Consider the following 23,993-nt stretch of genomic DNA (forward strand, 5'->3'; position numbering starts at 1 on the left):
CCATAAAAGCCCCAAAAATTATCTTTCAAAAATGTGTCTGCATACCAAGGGATCACATGGTAAGTACGCATAATGCAGTAAAGTACAGAGACCATGAAGTAATGAAGAGATAGAGAATCTGCAAGTCTATGGAACTTTTTAGCTCTTTCTTCTGGTTGTGCTGCCTGCAAAGTCCAGTCTCAACAACTCATTTCTAGCAGCAGGCACAAACTACATTCTCTAAAGTGATCTCACACTTCTCCTAAACATTTTCAACAAAAACTGAACATTATAACCTTCATGATTCATTGTAGGACTGTTGTATTAGACTGCATTAGTTTTAGCTAGGTGTACCCAATAAACTGGCAATAAAGTATATTTGCAAACATGACAACAACTTTGTAAAGTGAAAATATGTTGATCTTGAGTGTTTTTTCTTGTTGTTGTGGACAGAAAAATCAGTGAATACAGCTTTAAAGTAAATAACTAATTTTCTATTAGTGGAATCCCAGATAGATCAAGCCAAATGCAATATTTTTGTAATATGCAGAGTTGCTTATCATCAGTTTCCCAAAGACATCACAACTGAGCAGGACACCTACAAAGTCGGCAAATCAACTAGGCAAACTGAGTCGGAGTCTCTCACTTCTCGCTCTATCCCTCTATTTTTCTCTATCTAAGCCTCAGCAGCCACTCCTCCCACCATCCCTTCTGAGGTGAGACACAGTCTATAGGGCTTTACGTGTGTGTGTGTGTGTGTGTGTGTGTGTGTGTGTGTGTGTGTGTGTGTGTGTGTGTGTGTGTGTGTGTGTGTGTGTGTGTAGTGCCTACCATGGCCGTTGCTGAGGGATGTGAGGCGAGCTGAGCCACTCTCCGCAGGAGTGTCCCCTCTGGTGTCCCCAAGGGAGGCCCTCGGCAGTCTCCAGGCCGCCACTGCTGCTCTTCTGGGGTTCACATTCAGACTGGAGAGGTATGGAGATCCTACACATATACAGTACATACTGTGTATAAACAATCATTGCATTTCAAAAGTGGGTTTGTTACAGTATCTGCAAAAAAAATCCCCACAGAGCAGCTGAACACGTCTTACTTGGAGAAGGAGGAGGCTTGCTGGAGGGCCGCTTCTGCCTTGTTATCTGATAGTGAACAAAAACAAGCCGTTGAAGCAGAGGAGTGTGACGTAATCATGAGGGTTAATAATCAAACCCAGATGAAATTCATCATTTACAGTTAATTTGGTTACCTTTTCCAAAATATCAGCAGAGAAAGTGAAGCCATCCTCCACCTAGGTTGGAAAGAGAGAGAGAGAGAGAGAGAGAGAGAGAACATGAATCCATGATAAATAAATAAAAATGCAGGTTTCTGCTTAAAATGTATGGTTTGTGTGTCAAATCAATCTTTATAAGCCATCAGAAGTGGTTCCCAAACTGAGTATTTGAGTATTGGATTTATAATTAAATGGATAAAACGGAAGACAAAAACAATTTCTGTTGTACAAAATATTCAGTCTTTTGTTTTATCTCTAATGTTTGCTCTTTTCCTGCGAAATAGTGAATGAACTGTCATCTCTACAGGTCTTTAAAAGTCCTAAAGAAACAAACAAACAATCAACAACAAAAAGAACAAGGAGGATTTGGTTGAAATTATGTCAACACATACCCAAACCAACTAAGGCATTACAAGTAGACATCACTTCAATTTAAGGGCTCACAAGCCTGCCACAAACTACCGTGTTGTGTTTGGGTTCAAGGCTCAATATGGACACTAGTGTCATAAATGACCCAACAAAACAGGCTTTAAATAAGTACGCAATGTTGACTAAAAAACACTAATTTACTTTACAGACTCAGGGAAAAAGTCAGTTGTAATCTTGACCTAACCAGAGCTAAGGACTCACCAGCTCCTCACAGTCTTCATCCGTTTGAATATCACTCGCCTCCAGAGACATCTTAGCAGTTGTACCAAACATAGCTGGCAAGCAAACAGTCACGTTAAGTTGGAAAACTTGACTTTCTCCGTGTGAACGTTAGCTAATCCTCTCATTTTTTCCGAGTCAAAAAGCGCACTGGGGTTGCTTCTCTTGCTAACGTTAGTAGTAAAAACATGGAGCAACAAAAGAGACCTTAGCTAACGTTAAACTACAAAGTGGATGTTTGTCGACAACACTACGGGTTTTCCCCGCAATGAGCCGGTTTTGCGCCGATAGACACTGTTGACAAGCTAGCTATATCTTCCAGAAACCCGTTAAAATGTTTTATTTCCATGTAGAGGTTACTGTTTTCACATCAGTGTTGCAGATTGAGTCGTCTAGCAACCAGGCAGTTGTTAATGAACTGCGTCAATTTAGCTAGAAAAGTCAAGAGTCGTGCCAGAAGCCACGTGAATGTGCCTTCAAAATAAAATAAATTAACAGGATAAAATATGGCAAATTTGTATAAAATATTTTTTAGTACGATATATTTATAATTTACTATAGATTTTCACCGTAGGTATTTATTATAGGGCAAATGATTGTAATATCTTAAGAAAATGGCAACACGTTTTTCAACAAGTGGCTTATTTTGAAAATTTAAACCGGTTGTGCATTTTCAGCTTCGTTTAGCTTGACAGAGCCAAAGCTAACTCAAACCACAGCCTAGGGCTGAGTGTCAGTAGTTTTCCCATCCCTCCTTGCTTTTGACTCATTTCCTCACATTGCCCATTGGTGGAGAGGTGCTAAAAGGCGGGACTAAAAGAGTTTTCCTCCAGTAGCATGACAAAAGGAGTCTGGAAAGGAAAAGAGTAGGTAAAGGAGACTTTTGAGACTGATCCAGGCTGTTCAGCTTGTTAGCTTCTGACCACAGCAAATCAACATGGGACTTCCATGTTGTAAAGTATACACAATTTTACATACAGAACTTGTTTGCATATTAAAAATATGTAGCCTAAGACAAAATTTATAATACATAATTTTATACAAAGATAATTTATTTACCAAAATAAAGACAGTATCCTCGCAGTAGTTTTAAAACTTTTCTAACAAGTCTACGTCTAAATATATTTCAAAACATACTGAAATGCAGCATATTATTCAACATATTGTAATAGTTGTAATTTGTTTTTTTTAGCAAAACTTGTGGATGTCAAATTTCCAGCAGTCAAAATCTTTGCTTTTGAGTAAATTTTTTCCTCCTGTGTTTCTTTTCTCTTCTTCCTACTAATTATCTTCTTCTTTATGTGGATCTTCAGTTCTCATTCATATGTACTTCCAGGCTCTTGCTTTGTAACCTGCCATTTCCATGTTGTATTTTTCCTCATTCACCACTTTCTCCATTACTCCATCTTCCTCTTAAGGCAAGAAATAGCAGCATAATACAACCGCTAAGAGATGGAAGAATGAGCCACAAAATGCTGGATGCAGTATGGACATGTGCAGTATACTGTATGTGGATGAACAGACGGGAACTTCTTTCACTCTCCAAATATAAACTGACATTCTCTGCCATTTTGCATTGTTCTTCAGACTCTCCCTCTCTTCTCTCAAACTCTGTAGTGAACACACTGGCCTCTTATTTTTGTATCATATTCTCATGCATACTGTTTAGACAGGTGGTGGACCCCCAGAGCCACGAAGCCAGGCAGACCAGCATACTTTTGTTCAGGGCAAACTAACCCATTGCAGATTTTCATCTAAGACACACAGTGCAGTTGTCAGTTTCTTCCAAAAGAGGTTCAACAGGTTCAACAAAATGTTTTTTTTTTGTGAGCCCAGAAGAGTCGACAAGACTACCTCCTGACTCTGTGAGTTAACAAACCAGCACACTTTATGCTGCAGCTGTGGCCTTGCCATTCACAGGACGTCTAATTTAAAACACAGGCTGTGTCCAGAGTGAACCTCGGCTTTACTAGTCTCAGTCTTTAGAACCAAACCCATCACCTATAGTTTGACCATGTCTGCAGAGATGATGGTAATACAACAGTGAACAAACATGATTTAATCAGCTTTTTAATCAAAATGAACTTGTCCTTGTCACGCACACCATAGCTGTCCTTGTTGTGTTTTATCGAGGTCTACACCTACTGAAGAATAGTCAGCACATCAGCTGTGTGAGTGAGCGACAACACTCCAATCAACGCTCCTGTCTCCAGTTGTTACTGCAAAATCAACACCTAATGTGGGAAATCCGCTGTGCAGTGAGTGCTAGTTGTCTTGTGTGGATGTTGTTTCTGTATGTCTGTGTTACTAACCTAACTTTGACAAATCAAACTAAGCATTCAGTGCAAACAACCACAATCACTGCGCAGACAAAATCCTCCACCGGGTGCTGCTTTTATGCAGTGTTACATCCAGTGGTGTAGTCTACGTGATACGCAGCTGTATACCCGCTAAGAAAGCTCCAGGATTTCCATAGGCCCACTTAAAAATGCCCAATGACACGCAACAACATACTTTCCATTATATTTTGGATATATTTTGAATTGTCATCTGTGTTTTTCTTCTTCACATAGGCTAAATAAAGGGATTTCCACCACAAATTGGTGCATAAAAGTGTATCAGAATGCAGGAAATGAAGTCATTGATGCACACCCAGACCCCCCTCACTATGATATGCCCCCCTCCAAATGGCCCATTCTGGCCCATATATACAGTACAGTATACCCGCTAAAATACATTAGACTACACCACTGGTTACATCTGTCTATATAGAATAGAGAATAGAGCCTTTGTGTGTGTGTGTGTGTGTGTGTACATTGTATGTGGTGTGTTTAAAATGTTGCATGCAGTGGTAGCATGTCTGCCACCTAGTGAGCCTCAAACTGCAGTGCATACTGCCCGGAGGCCAGAGAACCTGGAAGGCCACACCAGCAGGGATTTAGTACATGGATCTGTAACTTTAATCATTGACGAAGTAATGATTTTGGTCATTTAAACCAAATACATACATTTAGAAAATTGCTGACGTGGAATAAAATTTTACTGGAAAAAAAGTTTTGAAAGACAAAAAAGAAGAGAATTTGTACTGTTTTAGCCCATTTAGAACAAATGATGTGTATATTAACATCATGGTTAACATCACAGTGAATGCCTCTTTTTACTGTTGTTTTTCTGACAATACTGTCTCTCCATTGCCCACTAATTTAACTATACCACAACTAGAATATAAGGTATAGAATAATATCTAATGACTTGAATACATCTATGAAATAAAGATATCAGTGTCCCTGAATAAACTAGATCAACTTTAAACACTGTAAACTAACACTAAAGACTAAAGGGCGGACACTCTGACCTGTCACAGTAGGAGAAGCTTTGGTTTCAGGGTGCTGGTATTGAGCATTCTGGCTTACTGGGACACTTGAATAGAGCCACCATTAAGAGGATGTTAAGTTATATTTTAAAAATCCCTGTTGGACCCACCCATGTAGCAGTGACCAATTCCAGTCCAGAGGACAGTGACTTGCTCAGTGGCAGTGGAAGGTGCACTGGGACAAGGACTCTCCTCTGAAGCTGGTGAGGAAAAAACACCTAAAGTCTCTTTAACTGTAAATGGGAGGAACCTGAGGAATGACCATACACATTTATAAGGCTGCAACATGCAATATATTTAGTCTCAGTTTGTTCTCAGGTTTGATAATAATGACAAGAAGGTTGTTTTTTGTTATATACCATGCAGATCCATGTCCTTGCTGTTGTTCCCTGAATGCCCAGACGGGGGCGATGTGGTCTGGGCTAAACTATATTTAGATAGGTGGCAAGATAACAAAACTGTACAAGAAAATTGGTTTACCCAGGGCAGGCTTAGTAACAATTACCCTTGTATGGTTGTCTATATAGGAGTAACAAGGCTATTTTTAAAATGTAAGGAGTAGAAAGTACAGATAATTGCGTGAAAATGTAAGGAGTTGAAGTAAAAAGTCTGCTGTAAAATAATTACTCCAGTAAAGTATAGATATCATTTCTACTTAAGTAAGGTAACAAAGTATTTGTAGCTACTTCGTTGCTTGACACCCCTGTTGGTTTGTAGGTGAGGAGGATCGACATTACAGGACACAACGGTCCGCCACTCCACTAATATTATTCCACTGAAGAACATAACTTTGTAAAAAAAACCTGTATAGAACACTGTAATCTGATATTTTAATACATGGTTAAAACAGCACAGTGACATAATCCGATTCACAGTTTAAGACGCGGGAGAAGAAAACAAACAAAATGTCTCAAAAGGCTTGACTGGGTAAATAAGCTTCTCATGGGGCTTTCCATTAGCCAGCTTATATTATTGTATTAGGTGTGGGGAGAAGATAAGCACACCCGGTAACACTCTCTCCAGCATAAATAAAGGTGGATGTGCAGTCAGGAGTCATGCTAGAGCCCAGGGGAGGAGGACGGAAGAGGCAGGTAGGGCTGACCAGACCAGCAGATGGAAACGGGTGGAACAAGGTCAGGAAACAACTGACACTCATAACAGAAACCCACGCTTTTAATTTTGCTGTGGACCTCTTATTTCCATGTTTACCTTCCAAAACTCAAATCTTAAACTTAAAATGCAACGCTGAAATAGTGTGTGTGTGTGTGTGTGTGTGTGTGTGTGTGTGTGTGTGTGTTTGTGAACGTTATAACAGACATACTGTATCACCGCAGCACACATACGTTACCATGACATGTCACCAGGGGCAATTAAAGGCAGAGAGAGGACAGAGAAAGAGATAGGAGTTTGAGTAGTTTGGTGTGTTTTTATCTCTCCTCATTCAACCAAAGGTGTCGGATTGGGTTGAGGTCTGTGCCACACCACATTCAGAAACAATTTCTGTATGGACCTGGCTTTGTGTGTGAGGGCACTGTCACGTTGAAAAAGTTAAGGGTCATCCTCAAACTGTTGGACACAAAGCTGGAAGCACAATGTTAATTAAAACATCACATGCTGTAGCATTACAGCAACATGCCCCTTAATTGTAACTGGGAGGTCTAGTCCAAACCAGAAAAAAAAAAAACAGCCACAGACCAAAAGTACTCAAAAGTCAAAGCAGTGGTTGAAGTTTACTTAAGTACTGTACGTTTTTACAATTTTTGAACTATTCTGTGTACTTTGCTTGGCTATTTCCATTTTATGCTTCTTTATACAGAAGGAAATAGGGTACTTTTTACTCCCCTACATGTATCTGACAGCTTTAGTTACTAGTTACATTTCAGATGAAAACTGTATATAAAAACCGATAGGGTAAGTTTACAATGTATTGTCCTGTACTTTTACCTAATTAGGAGGCATGACTTTTACTTGTTGCATAGTTAGGCCTATATATACTTGAGTATTTTTATAGTATAGTTGGTACTTAGTCTGAGTAAAGTATTTGACTACTTCTTCCACCACAGGGTAAAAGTGAACATAGGCCTACTTCTGGCCAAATAGGCTATAGATCATCTTGTTCTGAAACTTTACCTCATGTCTTCATAACCCACCAGCTCACACACGCAGCCCTGAAGACAAACACTGTTCTGTCAGTGGGTGAATGGCTCCATCCATGTGGAACTGAGGGTGAGCAGATCTCAATTAGAGGGAGGGATAGTAGGGGGAAACATGGGTTTATGGCTATTAGTAATAGTAATAGTTTAGATGATACTGAATAGGCTGTAGTAAGCCTACGTGTTCAAGTATTCAGATCCTTTACTTAAGTAAAAGTACAAATACCATACTGTAAAAATACTATATTACAAGTAAAAGTCCTGCATTGAAAATGTTACTTAAAGTGCTCATATTATGCTTTTTGCCTTTTTCCCTTTCCTTTATTGTGTTATATATCTTTTTTGGGTGCATGTAATAGGTTTACAAAGTGAAAAAGCCCAAATTCCACCCCAAAGGAACTTCCCATCTCCAACAGAAAACACTGTTCACCAACTGCTCCAAATAGCTCTATTGTAGTCCAGCTTTTACTTCAGAGACAAACGTGCGTCACTTTGTAACACACGTTATAATGCTCGCCTAGCTGCTAGCGTGGCACTCCCTCATACTCTGCTTCTGACTGGCTAGTAGTCCTTATCTAGCTGGTAATGTGCGACTCCCAACAAAGATGGAACAGAAGTGAGATGTCTCACTCTGTAGCTAAAACAGAGAGCTCAACACACAGGGTGAAAAGAGGAGCTGCAGCAATGTGCAGTACAACAAAAAGACGTTTTTTTTTTTTATTAAATGATGTAAACCTATTCTGATATAACCTCTAAATAAAATTATGAACCTGAAAATGAGCATAATATGAGCACTTTAAGTAAAAGTATCATCAGGAAAATGTACTTTAAGTATTAAAAGTAAAATCTTCACATTTTAGAAACTGGAAACGATCCAAACTGTTCTGTGTTTAATGGTCTAATCATTTCAGCTGGACTTGTAGGCCGTTATATTGTTGGGTAGTTGAATTTATAAAAGGTAATTTTTTTTGTGTGCAAAAATCTTAATCTGTAAAGTACTTAGCCTACTAACTCAAGTAAAGTGCAAGTAGGTCTAACTCAAATTTGTACTTAAGTGCAGTACTTGAGTAAATGTACTTAGTTACATTCCACCACTGCCAAAATTGCAGTGATCTCTCTCCAGCTCCTCTGCCTGTATCTGGGGCGCGTTATAGAAGAAAAGAAAAACTCCCACTCGTGCAGCTCCAGCCAGGCAGTCAGGGGACACTCATCATCATCAGTCAGCAGAGCAGCTCTCTCTCTCCCTCCCTCTCTCTCTCTCCCTATGTCTCTGTCCCTCCCTCTGACACCCCCACACTCACTCTCCCCCTCTCTCTCTGTCTGCCCGTCTCTTTGAACAAGAGCATCTCTTTTCTCTTCTCCTCTTGACACAAGGCAACCATGTCGTCAAACGGCGCCGACGGGGACCTGCTCCAGATCCCTCTGGGGCTCATCAACAGCGAGGGCAAGTATCTGACCGCGGAGACCTTCGGCTTCAAAATCAACGCTTCGGCCAGCAGCCTGAAGAAGAAGCAGACCTGGACCCTGGAGCAGACCGGGGAGGACGGCAGCGCCGTGTTCCTCCGCTCCCACCTGGGCCGCTACCTCGCCACGGACAAAGACGGCAACGTTACCGCGGACAGCGAGACGCGCGGCAGCCGGGACTGCCGCTTCGTCATCACCGCGCACGAGGACGGGCGTTGGTCTCTGCAGTCCGAGCCCCACGGCCGGTACCTCTGCGGCAGCGAGGATCGAATCACCTGCTTTGCGCAAACTGCCACGCCGGCGGAGCGATGGAGCGTGCACCTGGCCGTGCACCCGCAGGTCAACCTGTACAGCTTTGCGCGCAAACGCTTCGCCCACCTGAGTGCGCACGGAGAGCGGCAGGAGGTGTCAATCGACCGGGATGTCCCATGGGGGGTGGACTCGCTTGTGACACTGGTCTACCGGGACCAGCGCTACCACCTCGAGACTTCTGACAACCGCTTCCTCCGCAATGACGGCAGCCTGTCCACAAAAACGGACAAGGACACCGGCTACATGCTGGAGTTCCGCTCCGGAAAAGTGGCATTCCGCGACTGCAACGGCCGCTACCTGGCACCCGCGGGCCCAACCGGCACAATGAAGTCTGGGAAAAGCACCCGGGTTGGGAAGGATGAGCTGTTTGGCCTAGAGCGCAGCCACGCGCAGGTCGTGCTAACTGCGGGCAACGAGAGGAACGTCTCCACAAGGCAAGGTGAGGCTCTGCAGACACACAGAGCAAGAGAGAAGAAACCCGTTCTACTGTAAAGATGAAGTCACTGCATAACTGGGCACACACCACATGCAGCTGTTGCATTTTGTCTTTGACACAGAGAGAGAGAGAGAGTCACGAGAGAATTAGAGACTCCTGTTACTTCATTTTCCTCACACCATGTGTTTTTCATTATCATGCTCCCACTTTCTCTCTTTCTCCACCCAGCCCCCCTCCTTCTTCCCTCCCTCCTTGTTGGCCAGCTTCTGCCTAGCTTAACATTTTTCTGCAGTAATTCTACCCCTGCATTGTGGCTGCTTCAGTCTACAGTTATCCATCATTCTTTATCTCGCAATAGACTGCGAACAAAAACAGAAAACAAGGAGGTTTATTGACAAAAAGGGAAAAAATGGAGGACAGGCAGAGAAAACAGAGGAAGGTGTGACTCAGACAGTCCTGAATGTGGATCCACATGCCACATGCAACCTCTTTGTCTTGTTGCCACTCAGTCTCACTCTGCTGTGCTGCCATCTGACTCTGACTGATCACTGACAGCAGTTTATCCACATGCAGTCACTGTTAGAGCTGCAAAGATTAATCGATTAGTTGTCAACTATCAAATTATATCAGTAATCGCCATTTTTTTAAGGGGAAAAAAAATCAAAATTCTCTGATTCCAACTTCTTAAATGTGAATATTTTGTGGTTTCTTCTCCCATCTATGACAGTAAACTAAATATCTTTGAGTTGTGGACAGAACAAGACATTTGAGGACGTCATCTTGGGCTTTAGGAAACACTGATCATTGACTGATGAACATTATTTCGCATTTTCTGACAATTTATAGGCCAAACAACTAATCGATTAATTTTGTTGCTGTTAGTTTTTGTTTGCGTGCGTGTGTCTGTCTGTGTGTGTGTGTGTGTGTGTGTGTGTGTGTGTGTGTGTGTGTGTGTGTGTGTGTGCGTGTGTGTTCCAGAAGAGATGGATTGCAGAAGAAGAAAGATACTCACGTTTGAATGAGGTCAGTGTAGGGCAGTGACCATTAGGTAGTAGACGTTATTTTTTAAAGGACCACCTTTGCTTCTGCATGTGTAGTCCAATAACTCCTAATGGGACCGTATGCTCAGTATGGGCATGCACAGACATTTTGTTAGCCAGCGGACCCTTTGTCTCTTAATGAAGAGCAAGCGCTTTTTGTTCTGAACTCTTCTATGGCGGAGAGATTCACAGCTGTTTCATAGCATTGGCGCAGCGTGTAATGTGCTATCTTTAGATATAAAGAATATTTCAAACAAAATAGAGCTTTAAGAGAGTGACTATTGGACTGATGTTCGTCAGTTGACCAGAAACATGATTCCAAATGAATGCTAATGTTTCTGCATATCTGCTTTATGTGTGTACAGACAACTGTTTGACAACATGTCCACCATATCAACTTTACAAGGTGATAATATGTGTTAAAAGCTTGTAAAAATCAATTAATAGTTATTTCCTATAGTTTTCCTAAATAATTGACACCTAGCCTCAGTTACAGTAGATAACTGACTAACTGAGTCTCAGACTGAGACTTAGTTACAGTTATGTTTTGAGACCTTGCATCAGTTGGTCTCAGTTATGTAAGAACACTAGAAGTGTTTACTGCATGGTGCTAATAAGTATATTAGGTATTCACCATGGGAGAAGCAGCGATGTTAATTTGTCCACAGTATCCTTATTAGACCAGAATGCAGTCACAAGACATTTTTGGCATTGGCACTGATAATTGCAACCCTCATTTTTTTCTGATTTGGAAAAGCTTGCCTTTTTGCTGTTCAGCTATCATTTTCACCATCACTCTCCTCCCCTCGTCTCTTTCAGGACTGACACATCCCCTGTCTGGGTGTCATATGACAACATACCTGTGTGTGCACACCTTTAACATCATTCATCTGTTCATGAATGAAATCTGACAAGAGACTGCTCCACTTTTCTAGGCATGGACTTGTCAGCCAATCAGGACGAGGAAGGGGACCAGGAAGTCTTCCAGCTGGAGATGAGCCGTGAGGACAGGAAGTGTGCCTTCAGAACCGCTGCTGGGAAATACTGGACTCTGACAGCATCTGGGGGCCTGCAGTGCACTGCCTCTACCAAGTAACCACACACACACACACACACACACACACACACTCTCTCTCTCTCTCTCTCTCTGCACCAGGTTCAATATCACACACTTTAGTTCACACAGACACATCCCTCAAAGTCTACTCATTAAGTTTGATAACGTGTGTGTGTGTGTGTGTGTGTGTGTGTGTGTGTGTGTCTGTGACAGGTCGGCCAACAGTTACTTTGAACTGGAGTGGCGTGACGGTCGTGTGTGTGTGCGTGCAGCTAACAACAAATATGTGATCGCTAAGAGGAACGGGCAGCTAGCTGCTACTGTTGACAGCGCAGGTCAGTGACATTGTTTCTGAACTGCTCTCCATGATGTAACAAAATCATTTTCAAGTACATGTACCTTTTGGAGTGCATTGAACAATTACTATTGCTTTAAGTTACGTAAAAATATTTCTAAAGGATCCCGTATTTCAAGTGTCAGTAATTCTTCTCAGCTAGGATATCGTAGCACTCTCTCCCTCCCTAAAGAGGAGAAAGAACAAACCAGGGACTCTGTTTCCCAAAAGAACCTTCAACTAGCTTCAAGATGCTTCTGAGAAACAAGGCCCAGATCCGTTTGACACAACTCTGATGGGTCTGTCTCTTTAGGGGAAGCTGAACAGTTCCTGATGAAGCTGATCAACCGTCCAATCATCGTCCTTCGTGGGGAGCACGGTTTCATCGGGGCTCGTAAAGCTGGAATGGCGACCCTGGACTCCAACCGTGCATCATACGACGTTTTCCAGATGGAGTTCCACAACGGAGCTTACTCCCTTAAAGGTGGGCAGCTTATAGAACTGTTCTGGTGTTATTGCATGTTTAACCTATTTACTACAAGTATACATTCACATGACTGCTGGACATTTTCCAAAACATAAATCCCAATAAGTGTAGAAAGCCCTGGTAGAAAATATGTGAATGTAGCATGTTGTAGCATTGTGATGGTAGATGTTTTTGATTGTAGAAACTAACTATGTTTACCAGCTAGTTTGCAGCTATTTGCAGCAGTCTGTTGATGCTGGGCAGGTTGTGTACAGCGGGTTTATCGCTAACAAAAAAAGCTGCCTGCTGCATCTGGAAACTACAATAGAGCAGCGAGACTAAACTAAAAGTTGTGGGCTGTAAAACCAAAACAAATGGCTGAAAGATGCTAAAATACTCCGTAGTTGAGAGGAACCTCAGAGTTGGGTGACAATCCTGTGTGGGTCTGTCAAAACGTGTGACCACTCTCATAGCACACAAAGTACTTTGATCCATTGCTAATATAAAAATAATTATTGGCGCAGCTTATAATAATGTGTGGAAAATGTATGGAAATACAGGAAGTTTTTTGAGACAATCCCACCAAAAACTGGCGTTTTCTAAGTTTTGCCTTGAGCATATTCATCACTCATCAGCATGTCTGTCACTGCGTCTTTTCTTTCCTACCAATTGGGAGGGGGTCGCTGAAGTCTAAAACAGGGGTCTCCAACCTTTCTTCATCTGAGGGCTACTTTAAAAAAAAACAAGGGTGGCCAAGAGCTACTTGATCACATTTCTTACATTTATTAACACAACACACATTTAAACAGGGACAATGTACAATATACATTAACCTTAGACAGGAGAGATGCATTGTACCAGGTTGTAGCACATGTGCTAGTTTCCACCTGTAGTCCCTGTGACTGTGACATAGTGACTTATTTGAATGTACTGTATTTTCAAAAGTTTAATTTCACATCAGTACAGTATTATATTCTTGCATGCTTTCCATTACAGTGAGCATGTCGTCATCGTATTCTTTATTACTTCTGTAATTTGTGGGAAACTCAAGACATCTGAAACTTGAGAATTGTATGAAGCCTTTTTTTTTTAATGCAAGAAACTGGATCAGATTCACATCATCCTTTTTACAATGTCCCTATCTGCTCTTGTCTCAGTATGGGCTCACCACAGCCCTGTTTAACTCTACTGTGATGTAGAGAAAGAAAGTCAATAGTCAATAGTTAAAACATCTAATGGGAATTGCGTTAAGGCTATATTGCTCAACAGCCATCCGTCATTTGAAACCTCTTATCATTTCAACCATCACACCTACTTAGGGCTGAACAATGGATCCTCTCCATGATGATATGGTGATATTATAATGTAAATAACAAGCAAAATGAGGCATGTAACATTAAAATGAAAATTATGAGAAAGATTGTTTTTTTTCCGCATCACCCATAACATAACCAGAGTGTAATAGTAAATGCAGTGATCAACTTAGTTATTTGAATATGTTAACATGTCAATTTGTCTTGTGTGTGTGTGTGTGTGAGAGTCAGGCTTTATTAAGTGTGTGTTGTTTGTCCAGACTCCCAGGGGAAGTATTGGTGTGTTGGAGACGACACAGCGGTGGGGTGCAGCAGCTCCACACCGGTCCAGTTTCTGTTTGAGTTCTGTGACCTCAACAAGATGGCCATCCGTGCTCTGGGGGGGAAGTACCTTAAAGGAGACCATGCTGGAGGGCTAAAGGCCAGCGTCGACTCCCTGGACAGCGCCACCCGCTGGGAATACTGAGAAAGCACAGCCGGACTTCTCCACTATCTGACACAATGCTTCAAACTATTAATAGATACTGTAGTAGCTGTTTTTGCATGTGTGTGTGTGTGTGTGTGTGTGTGTGTGTGTGTGTGTGTGTGTGTGTGTAATTGTGAATTTGTCTGGATGGATGGATGCGTGATGTAAATTGAAGATGATAAACTGGGAGTCATGGCACCAAAGCACTACAGCTGTTTTCTTTTGTATTCTTTTTCTTCCTCTGTCATTATCTCTTCCTACTGGGCTTTTTACTGGAGATTTGAATGTACGATGACTTGTTGTTTAATGAATGAATCATAGTCTGGTTGCACATTATCTGTTTCACTCCCAGTCACATTTAAACAAGCTGTACCTGATAAATGTCAGGACGCTACTTTTATTAGTTGTGCCTATCTGTGGTAACTACTGGTGTAAACAAACTATAACAAATTACTTACAATAACAACCTCCTCCTGTTAAATGTCTTGCTTGCTTCGTTGCGCTGCTTTCATCTCCTGCTCCCTTCCAACTATGAAGCACAACATGCATGAGATAAAGGAATGTTACTGATTTCCATGTTTCGCTGTAAATAAGGCTTTCTTTGTCACTGAATGTTTCAAAAACATAGTAACCATGGAAATGTTAAGTGCTAACGTGCGGTGAGGGTGTGAAGAAAGAAAGAAATGGGATGTGGCATGCAGATCTAATATGGTCTTCGCCTATATGCTACTTGCTGCACCTCTCTAGATTTCCTTTCTCACTTTGAGATGTGCAGGTAGACATTGTGTATATAGACAGATGCATCAGCAGAAAGTAGTGGGCAGTCAAAGGTTTCCCTTATAATCCACTCCTCTGATAAGTGTAAGGTTCTCAATTACACTTCAGGAGGAAACTAATGAAAGGAGCTTTGAGATTCACTCATCTACTGAAGGGGCCTTATTAGTTAGAATGATCATCCTTTGAGTTGAAAGGAATGAAAGGGAGGCGGTGGATATAAAAGCTAGTTACTGCTGCACACTCAAACATGCAGTCATAGATATATTAATTCCAACTATCACTCAAAATCTGCACAATAATGTCCAACTGCAAGAACTTAAAAGCACATGTTTGTTACAATGAGATGTCTTAGATTGGGTGCTGGTGTGTAAACACAATGAAAGAGTCTCTCTGGCTATTATTGTGGCTGTGCCTTCCATAGAGCATTTCAGTCTTTTTCATGTTCTTACGTTTGAGCTGAACGGAGTAAAAAAATAAATAAAGTTTTCCCTCTTAACAGTGGACCTTCTCCTTTGATTTATTTCATATTCTAATCAATGGCTATTCCATAGACCTTGCTGTCAACACTTTTCATTGGATCAACTTTCTACTCTAAGCTGTTAATGGCATATTATCCGTTTTAGCTAGCGTCATGGGTCTAGCAATGGCAATGTCAGGCATTTACTTTGTGGTTGAGACTAGGGGTGGGAAATAAATCGAAAATCGTATGTATCGTGCTTTTTTTGCGACGCTTTTTTAAAATCGATAGGAACGATATTTAAAAAACATTTTTTATCACTTATTCACCTTAATATTTTTTGTTTATACGGTACCGCTGATGGTGACAACATCATATCCATTTCCAGCAAAATAGAGCAAAAGCAGATAAAAGAGGAAAATGTACTTATGTACTTATTTACCAATGAAATAATGTCAGACTGACATGTGATGTGCATTCTTCTTAGAGCTCAATCGGTTTTTACAAATGTCTCATGATGTATTGTCTGTAGAAGTGTATTATTCAACTTTTGTATTTGTTAAAGAAAGAAAAGAAAATCACAATAGGCCTACTCAATACTTCTAGAATCGCAATAAATGAAAATCGCAATTAAATACAAATCGAATCAGCACCCAGGAAAGAAAGAATCGAATCGGGACAAAAGCATATCGTCCCAGCCCTAGTTAGAGACTAAAACATCTCAACATCATGATGGTCTGGCACAAAATGTTGAAGAGATAGCCATGATGCCCAAAAAGTGAAGCCTCCACCACAACGTTTGTGGGTTTAGTTAATAGAATTGGATGGACTCCTCTGGATTTCCATTTTGTTCAGACAGCCATGTTGTTCCACTTCAGGATTAACTGTAATAACTTTGGTGATCCTCTAACTTTTCATCTAGCGCCGCCAGCTGCAGCAACTTTGTGTGTAGTGCTAATTAACAAATGTTAGCATGCAAACTAAGATGGTCAACATGGTACATTACTTACTTGCTAAACATCAGGGTGTTAGCATTGACATTGTGAGCATGTTAGCGTGCTGACGTTAGCATTCAACTCAGCAGCGTCACAGAGCTACTAACGTGGCTGTAAACCAACTCACGTTTGTAATTTGGTTGAGCAGATACTTAAAAGCCAAGAAAACAGAGGTTCAATTGTCGTTTAGGCTGCAGAGGTGCTTTGAGGGACAGAAATCTTTCGGTCCCGTCTGGCCTTAACTAGCTGGAGTCAAGAGGAAAAGTACTCAAATCACAGATTAATATTGTTTAAAGGCTAATTGGTGATATTGGATACATATTAAACGAAATAAAAAATCCAAAACCAATGATGAATTGATCCTATTAAGCATGTCTGTGTATCTAAAGCTCCATAGAGATCCATTGCTCCATCATTTAAGGCACACTGTTGCACTGGGTGTCATGTTTCTTTAAAAATGGGCCATCTTGGCTTCAATTTAGTGACTTTTCACAGTTTATCCAATGTAGCAATCATCTTTTTCTGATAAGAAATTCCATTGACATCATTTTTGCAGAATTCTGTTGTGTGTGGGAGAAGGACGAAAGAGCCTGCATCATGTCCTCTTGAGATTTCACTGAGCTAAAACTGTGCAAGAGAAAGGAAGGCGAGGGTAGAGTAGAGGGAGGTAACCTACTCCACTTTCTCCGTCTTTCTGCAGAGGAAACTCAGCTCTCCTCCTTAATAAGAAAACACACAGTCATTCTAATGCGGGCCAAACTCTACATGTGTGTTCTGATACAGGCAGAAGAGACAGGAACAGACCAACAAGCATCCTTCACTCTACACACTGCGAGAGCTCTGCATGTTGCCATGGTAACAGTTAATGGCAGGGATTGGGTTTGAGGAGGATGAATATGTTGGAGATGTAACAGACATACATAGATCAATAACCCTAATAAACCTTGTTATACTCATAGTCAATAACTCCAGATATAGTTTCTAAAGACACTTCAGACACCGAGTGAGTGTATAATAAAAACCTCAGGATAAGCAACCTCAAGATAAGCACATGTGATAGTCCCTAAACGAATTGGAGCTTCTCACACTAATGCAATAATACCCCCATTGCCCTTTCAGTCAGTCTGTGTTTGTGTGCTGTAATATGTAAGAGAAAACACATGGCAGGGTCTTGACAAATCTGTCTGCCAGAAACAGCTAATATGACACCTGAGTGGAAGAAGGATAGGAAAATAAGCAGAGGGGAAGACAAAGCAGGAAAGGAATAAAGTTGAAGATGAAAAGAGAATGTGTGCAGCAAAATGGTTATGGCTTACCATGAGATTTAGATTTAGTCTGCCCTACATGTACGCATGCGAGAAGAGATTCCTGAGTGACAGTCAGGGTTAGACAAATAGCTTTTTCAATCTCTGCTTGGTAAAACTGTTCATGAGGCAGAAGAATAGTGTGGATGTGAGAAAACCATGTATGAATCTCCAAAATGTGGTGCTTTTGTATTTTTCAGATAAACTGAAAAATTGATATGAGGCACTAACTCATAACACACATTTGGGACCCCAGGAGGAGCTGTGTTTGAGGGCACAGCTAATGGGGATTTTATAGGAAACTAAACTAAACATTCTAATATCTTGGAAATGGCACTTCTTTACTTCATTTGTAGTTTCTTTGTTTTCCTGAGTTTGTGAGTCTAATGGTATCTTTCCAGTGTATACATAACTTCTTAACTGTCTTAACCTGGCTGTCAGGTGATGTCCTAAAGAGTCTCCTGGTGCCATCTAGTGTTGATGAAGTTAAGATGATTTTAATTTCATTAAGTGCACTATATGGCCAAAGGTATGTGGACACCACTGTTTCTCAAAGTGTAGGCAAGTTACAGTTAAGGGAAATTTACTGACATAATATACAATTATATTAGTGTCCAACTTTGTGAAACTTTGTGTTTCAACATGGCAAAGCCAGGGAAATGAAGAAATTGTTTAATCAGTTTGTTGTGGAATAACTTAACTGTCAGTGTCCTGCACAGAGGCCTGACATCAATCCCATCCAACACGTCTGGGATGAACTTGAACGCCAACTGTGGCCAGAGCTGTATCACCCGACGTCATTGGCCCACCTCAGGAACGCTTTTGTGGTTTAATGGGAGCAAATCCTTGCTAACCTGACTCCGCCAGATGGATTGCTTCGTATTTGCTCGGCATATCCATCTGGGAACTTTCCGTTGGAGAACTTTTGGGAAGGGGCGGAAATACTGGTTAGCTGATTGGATGAACCATCTGTCTATCACCTATGTTGGTGATAGACGGGCCAAATCAACCAATCAGATCCACGAAGTGTATGAAAATACAACCACAAGCCCGCCCCTGCTGCTGCAGGAAAAGCATAGCTCGTTAGCTCAGCATGCAAGCAACATGTCGGTAAAGGAGATTTGCCGTTTGTGTAACGAGAATTTAAGAATAAAAGGAACCATTTCAGGTTCACGGACCATATTGCAAAAGAAGGATCCAAGAGAAAAAAGCATTAGCGAGCGGCTACCGCTGTCTGAAAATACTGGTTAGCTGATTGGATAAACCATCTGTCTATCACCACCTAACCCACCTCAAAACCAACGCTGATTGGCCCGGTCGTTTGGCTAACGGCTCCAAATTTTCTCTGCCTCAAGATGCCAGACTGATCTGCGAGTGGAAAACTGGAGCTCGCGAGATCAGGACGGTCTCACGAGGCTAAATCCTTGCAGCCAGGTTCCAAAATCTAGTGGAAAGCCTGAAACCAGACGAGTGGAGGCTGTTAATTTAATAATTTAAGGTGTCCCCATACTTTTGGCCTTGTTTTGTACATGTAATATTTTATCAACGCTACTGACAGTATTGTAGAGAATTCACCTGCAGAGAAACAGAAAAAAAAAGCCAGAAATGCTGCAAAATCATGCCAAAAGACCTTAAAATCCCACAGACAGCCTGACGTTTGCATCCAGTGAAACTGCTGCTGCGACCGCAGTGGCTCAGGTTAGTTTGTCCAAATGTTGGTTCTATTTAATTTCTTGTTCCTGACTTATTTGCTCCTTTATATTAAACAGGTACTGACCTTCTTCAAGGGCAGCGATAAGAAACCGAACAAACTAATGAACAAACCCAAATGCACACACACATTGACAAATTATCACAGTATCTGTTTACCCTCCGATAGCCACGTCCAGACAGACTGCCTGAGTCAGCAAGAGACAGAGAGGGAGGGTTTTGTTCTGTATGTGATAATCTTGATACGCTTCAGGGGAAAACAATGAGGAGGTTATCTACAACCCTACTGATGATGGTTCTTCATAATCCCACTACTGCTACCCATCTGTTGTGCTATCAATCTGTTTGACTTTACCACACCACTACGTGCTTCTCAAGAAATCCACGTAGGTGGTCCACTCAGGCTGTTATCATCAGGCTGCGGAAATTATTTACTTTTATTTCTGAGTGATTAAAAATTCAGACCAAAACCATACTAACACTATATACTCAAACGTATTTCCAGTGTTTTAATAGCAGGAAGTGAGCAGCACATGTGTGTGTGAGTGTGTGTGTGTGTGTGTGTGTGTGTGTGTGTGTGTGTGTGTGTGTGTGTGTGTGTGTGTGTGTGTGTGTGTGTGTGTGTGTGTGTGTGTGTGTGTGCATGTGTATAGATGTGCTTTTAGAGAAGCCTTTCGTGACTCATACCTGGTGTTACAGTAACATGACTACACAGGTTGGACTACACATGGCTGCATCTTGGTTGGGTGTGCATCTCTTTATGACTGCCATGATTTCCAAATTTCTACGGAAGCTGTTAGGCTAGCGGTGGCTCAGGTTCCATGATTCATAGGCGCTGTAAATAAGAGCAATCTTGTGTGAGTCTATATCTTATATGGCTGGTGATTGTTGACATACCAGAAAAAAGAGTGCTGCAAGGTCTTACAGCCTGTATCCTTCTTCACAGAGTAAGAGGGGAGGGGGAGGGGGGGGGATCTTATTGGTGGAGAGCAGCGGTGGTCAGCCTATAAATACCCAGCAGCTGCACCAGCGCAGGACTCAATGGGTTCAGTTCGCCGCCAGTAGTTACCTGTCAAGCCCATCAGATCATGTCTCTGTCGGGCCGTCCCAACACGGTCCGGTTGGTGTTCCTTGGGGCCGCGGGGGTCGGTAAGAGCGCGCTTATCCGCCGTTTCCTCCACGACAGCTTCGAGCACAAGTACACGCGCACAGTCGAGGAGCTTCACGTGCTCGAGTACGACCCTGCCGGGTCTGGGAAGAAGATGCGCCTGGAGATCTTGGACACCAGCGGTAGCTACTCCTTCCCGGCCATGCGGGAGCTCAGCATCCGACACAGCGACGCGTTCGCCCTGGTGTACGCAGTGGACGACCCCGGGTCCCTGGAGGAGGTGAAGCGGCTCCGCGAGGAGATTCTGCAGCTACGGGGCGGCGGCAAGAAGAGCGCGCCCATCACCGTGGTCGGCAGCAAGGCAGATCTGAAAGACACCGAGGGTCGCGTGCTGCTGGCGGCTGACGTTATGGCCACGGTGGAGAACGAGTGGGACGCCGACTTCGTGGAGGCGTCCGCGCGCACCGGTGTTAACACGGTGGTAGTGTTTCGCGCGCTGCTGCAACAGGTGAACGTGCCGCACCGAGCGAGCCCTCCGGAGTGGAGGCGCAGAGACACTTTGCCCAGACCAGCAGTTAAGAAACGACCACCGCTGAAGAAGAACAACAGCTGTGTCCTGACATAAGAACATGTCCTCCGGACGACGACGGACTCTGCAGCTGGACTGCTCGTGCTCAGGTGCTGCTGGTCATCACAGTGTGCGCTACTTTGGTCGGTCCAGAGGTGCAAAGTTGGAAGGAAGGTCCAATATGAACTACATGAAAATGCACTGTCTCTGAAGCTCTCGACAGTAATGATAGTCCAAATGATTTATGGGACTCCTTATATGTAATGCACTTTATAGCCTACGTGTTAAAAGATTCCCAATTTTGGGCACATTTAAAAAAAAAAAAAAATCTTATGTGAATACAATATTTGTTGTGATTTTTGCCTACTGTTTTATACATTCTCAATCCACCACACCTCAATCTCCTAAACTGAGTTGACTTTGTCCAATGAAAGTGTGTGAGATATTTCACTAAAATAAAAGTACAAAATAGGTTTTGCATTTACAATTTTACTTAAGAAAAATTAGGTCTTATTAGCAGCAAAATGTAGCCTATACGTTTTAAAAGTAAAAGTGGTTATTATGCAAAACGACCCTTATCAGTGTGACATAGCCTATATATTTGGATTATCAATATGGATACCTTACTGTATTTGCAGCTTTTTATATTGTAGCTGGTTAAAGTAAAGCTAATTTTAACTGCTTAATAATAGCCTATAGCATGGCATCATATTTGTAGTATGAACTTCAAAGTAGCCTAACTAGTACCTATAGCAAATGTAGTACAATATTTGCTTCTGAGATGTAGTGGAGTAGAAGCATAATAGAAATATTCAAGTAGTACAAGTACCTTAAGTTGTACATAAGTACAGTACTTGGGTAAATGACCTTCCACCACTGTAGCCAGGAGCCTTATGATTTTGTCCCTTTTGAAAGAAAATAAATCCTGTTATTCCCCCTTCACTCATAGGCCTATCTTAAAGGACGTATATCAACATTGATTTTAGGCTACATGTATGGTAATGGTAAAGGTCTCTTCAGCAAAGCCATCTACCTGTCTCTTAGACCCCATCCCAACGAGGCTACTCAAAGAAGCATTACCCGTGGTTAACACCTCTCTACTAGATATGATCAATATGTCTCTATTAACAGGTCATGTACCGCAGTCATTTAAAGTAGCTGTGATAAAGCCTCTTCTGAAAAAACCCACCCTCGATCCTGAGGTCTTAGCAAACTATAGACCTATATCTAACCTTCCCTTTCTCTCCAAGATCCTTGAGAAAGTAGTTGCTAATCAGTTATATGATTTTCTCCATAGCAACAGCTTATTTGAAGACTTTCAATCAGGATTTAGAAAGCATCATAGCACAGAGACAGCACTGGTGAAAATTACTAAAGACATTCTAACTGCTGCAGACAAAGGACTTGTCTCCATACTTGTTTTATTAGATCTTAGTGCTGCTTTTGACACTATTGACCATACAATCCTGTTACAGAGATTAGAACACTTAGTCGGAATTAAAGGAATTGCACTAAGCTGGTTATAGTCTTATTTCTCTGATCAATCTCAATTTGTTAATGTTAATGATAAATCCTGTAAGTACGCAAAGGTTAAACATGGCGTTCCACAGGGCTCAGTGCTTGGACCAATTTTATTCTCCTTATATATGCTTTCTCTTGGTAATATAATTAGGAAACACTTATTTAACTATCACTGCTATGCGGACGACACCCAATTATACTTATCAATCAAACCAGACGAAACAAGTCAGTTAGCTAAACTTCAAGCATGTATTAAAGATATAAAATCGTGGATGACCGATAATTTTCTGATGTTAAACTGTAACAAAACTGAAGCTATTGTGCTGGGCCCTAAACACTTCCGAACTTCATTATGTAAAGATATAGCTACTCTGGATGGTGTTGTCCTGGCCTCCAGCACTACTGTCAGAAATCTAGGAGTTATTTTTGATCAGGATATATCCTTTAACGCCCATCTAAAACAATCATCGAGAACAGCCTTTTCTCATCTTCGTAACATTGCCAAAATTAGGAATATCCTGTCTCAAAACGATGCGGAAAAACTGGTCCATGCATTCGTTACTTCCAGGCTGGACTATTGTAATTCCCTACTGTCAGGTTGCTCAAATAAAACCCTTAAGACTTTCCAGCTGATCCAGAATGCTGCAGCACGTGTTCTGACGAGAACTAAGAAAAGAGATCATATTTCTCCTGTTTTAGCTTCTCTGCATTGGCTTCCTGTGAAACTCAGGATTGACTTTAAAGTCCTTCTCCTGACCTACAAAGCCCTAAATGCTCAAGCACCATCCTATCTAGAACAGCTCTTAGTACCTTATTGTCCCACTAGAGCACTGCGCTCCCAGAATGCAGAGTTACTGGTGGTTCCTAGAGTCTCCAAAAGTAGAATGGGAGCAAGCGCCTTCAGCTACCAGGCTCATTTCCTGTGGAACCAGCTCCCAGTCTGGGTTAGGGGGGCAGACACCATCACCTCATTTTTAGAATAAACTGAAAACTCTCCTCTTTGATAAAGCTTATAGTTAAGAAGTGAGGAGTTGCAGCGTCCGCCTAATCCGGCCCACCTGCTTCTCTTCGTAGTCATCAGATTTATTGATCATATAATCAATAATATAGTGAGAGTAGCGGGAGGCAGGCCAGTACAGCCTCTCATCAATGTTTTCATTTGTTTCCTTTTGTATGCATCCTGTCCCAGAACTGCTTGTTACTAACCTAGCTCTGGGGAGTTCACTCCCCGGAGTCCTTATGTTT

General features: G+C 41.8%; 3 protein-coding genes across 3 annotated transcripts in view; 2 read left to right on the forward strand and 1 right to left on the reverse strand.

Annotated features, from left to right (window-relative positions):
• iqce (IQ motif containing E) overlaps positions 1-2,301 on the reverse strand; it is a 14,880-nt gene extending 12,579 nt beyond the window's left edge. Inside the window, exons 1-4 of the mRNA XM_028566142.1 lie at positions 1,877-2,301; positions 1,223-1,264; positions 1,070-1,115; positions 811-960 (exon numbers count right to left, since the gene is read on the reverse strand). Coding sequence (XP_028421943.1) covers positions 811-960; positions 1,070-1,115; positions 1,223-1,264; positions 1,877-1,948 — 310 coding nt within the window. The 5' untranslated portion in view covers positions 1,949-2,301. The remainder of the gene's footprint in view (positions 1-810; positions 961-1,069; positions 1,116-1,222; positions 1,265-1,876) is intronic.
• Positions 2,302-8,716: 6,415 nt separating this feature from the next.
• On the forward strand, positions 8,717-15,586 carry LOC114568033 (fascin). The gene is made up of 5 exons (XM_028597380.1): positions 8,717-9,635; positions 11,608-11,764; positions 11,943-12,064; positions 12,377-12,547; positions 14,103-15,586. The coding sequence occupies exons 1-5, from the start codon at positions 8,801-8,803 to the stop codon at positions 14,306-14,308; spliced, it is 1,491 nt and encodes a 496-aa protein (XP_028453181.1). The 5' UTR covers positions 8,717-8,800; the 3' UTR covers positions 14,309-15,586.
• Positions 15,587-20,602: 5,016 nt separating this feature from the next.
• LOC114574057 (GTP-binding protein Rhes-like) lies at positions 20,603-21,598 on the forward strand. The gene has a single exon (XM_028606362.1). It carries the CDS (start codon positions 20,640-20,642, stop codon positions 21,282-21,284), a length of 645 nt encoding a protein of 214 aa, XP_028462163.1. The 5' UTR covers positions 20,603-20,639; the 3' UTR covers positions 21,285-21,598.
• Positions 21,599-23,993: the final 2,395 nt, after the last annotated feature.

Source organism: Perca flavescens, chromosome 2, assembly GCF_004354835.1.
Source record: "Perca flavescens isolate YP-PL-M2 chromosome 2, PFLA_1.0, whole genome shotgun sequence".
NCBI classification, from domain to species: domain Eukaryota; kingdom Metazoa; phylum Chordata; class Actinopteri; order Perciformes; family Percidae; genus Perca; species Perca flavescens.

What these genes read in the sequence shown, in the direction of transcription:
- LOC114568033 (XM_028597380.1), top strand. Translation starts at nt 8,801, where the DNA reads ATGTCGTCAAACGGCGCCGACGGGGACCTGCTCCAGATCCCTCTGGGG. An exon ending in GAACGTCTCCACAAGGCAAG is followed by an intron (nt 9,636 to 11,607) that starts GTGAGGCTCTGC and finishes CCACTTTTCTAG; the next exon opens with GCATGGACTTGTCAGCCAAT. An exon ending in CAGTGCACTGCCTCTACCAA is followed by an intron (nt 11,765 to 11,942) that starts GTAACCACACAC and finishes TGTCTGTGACAG; the next exon opens with GTCGGCCAACAGTTACTTTG.
- LOC114574057 (XM_028606362.1), top strand. Translation starts at nt 20,640, where the DNA reads ATGTCTCTGTCGGGCCGTCCCAACACGGTCCGGTTGGTGTTCCTTGGG.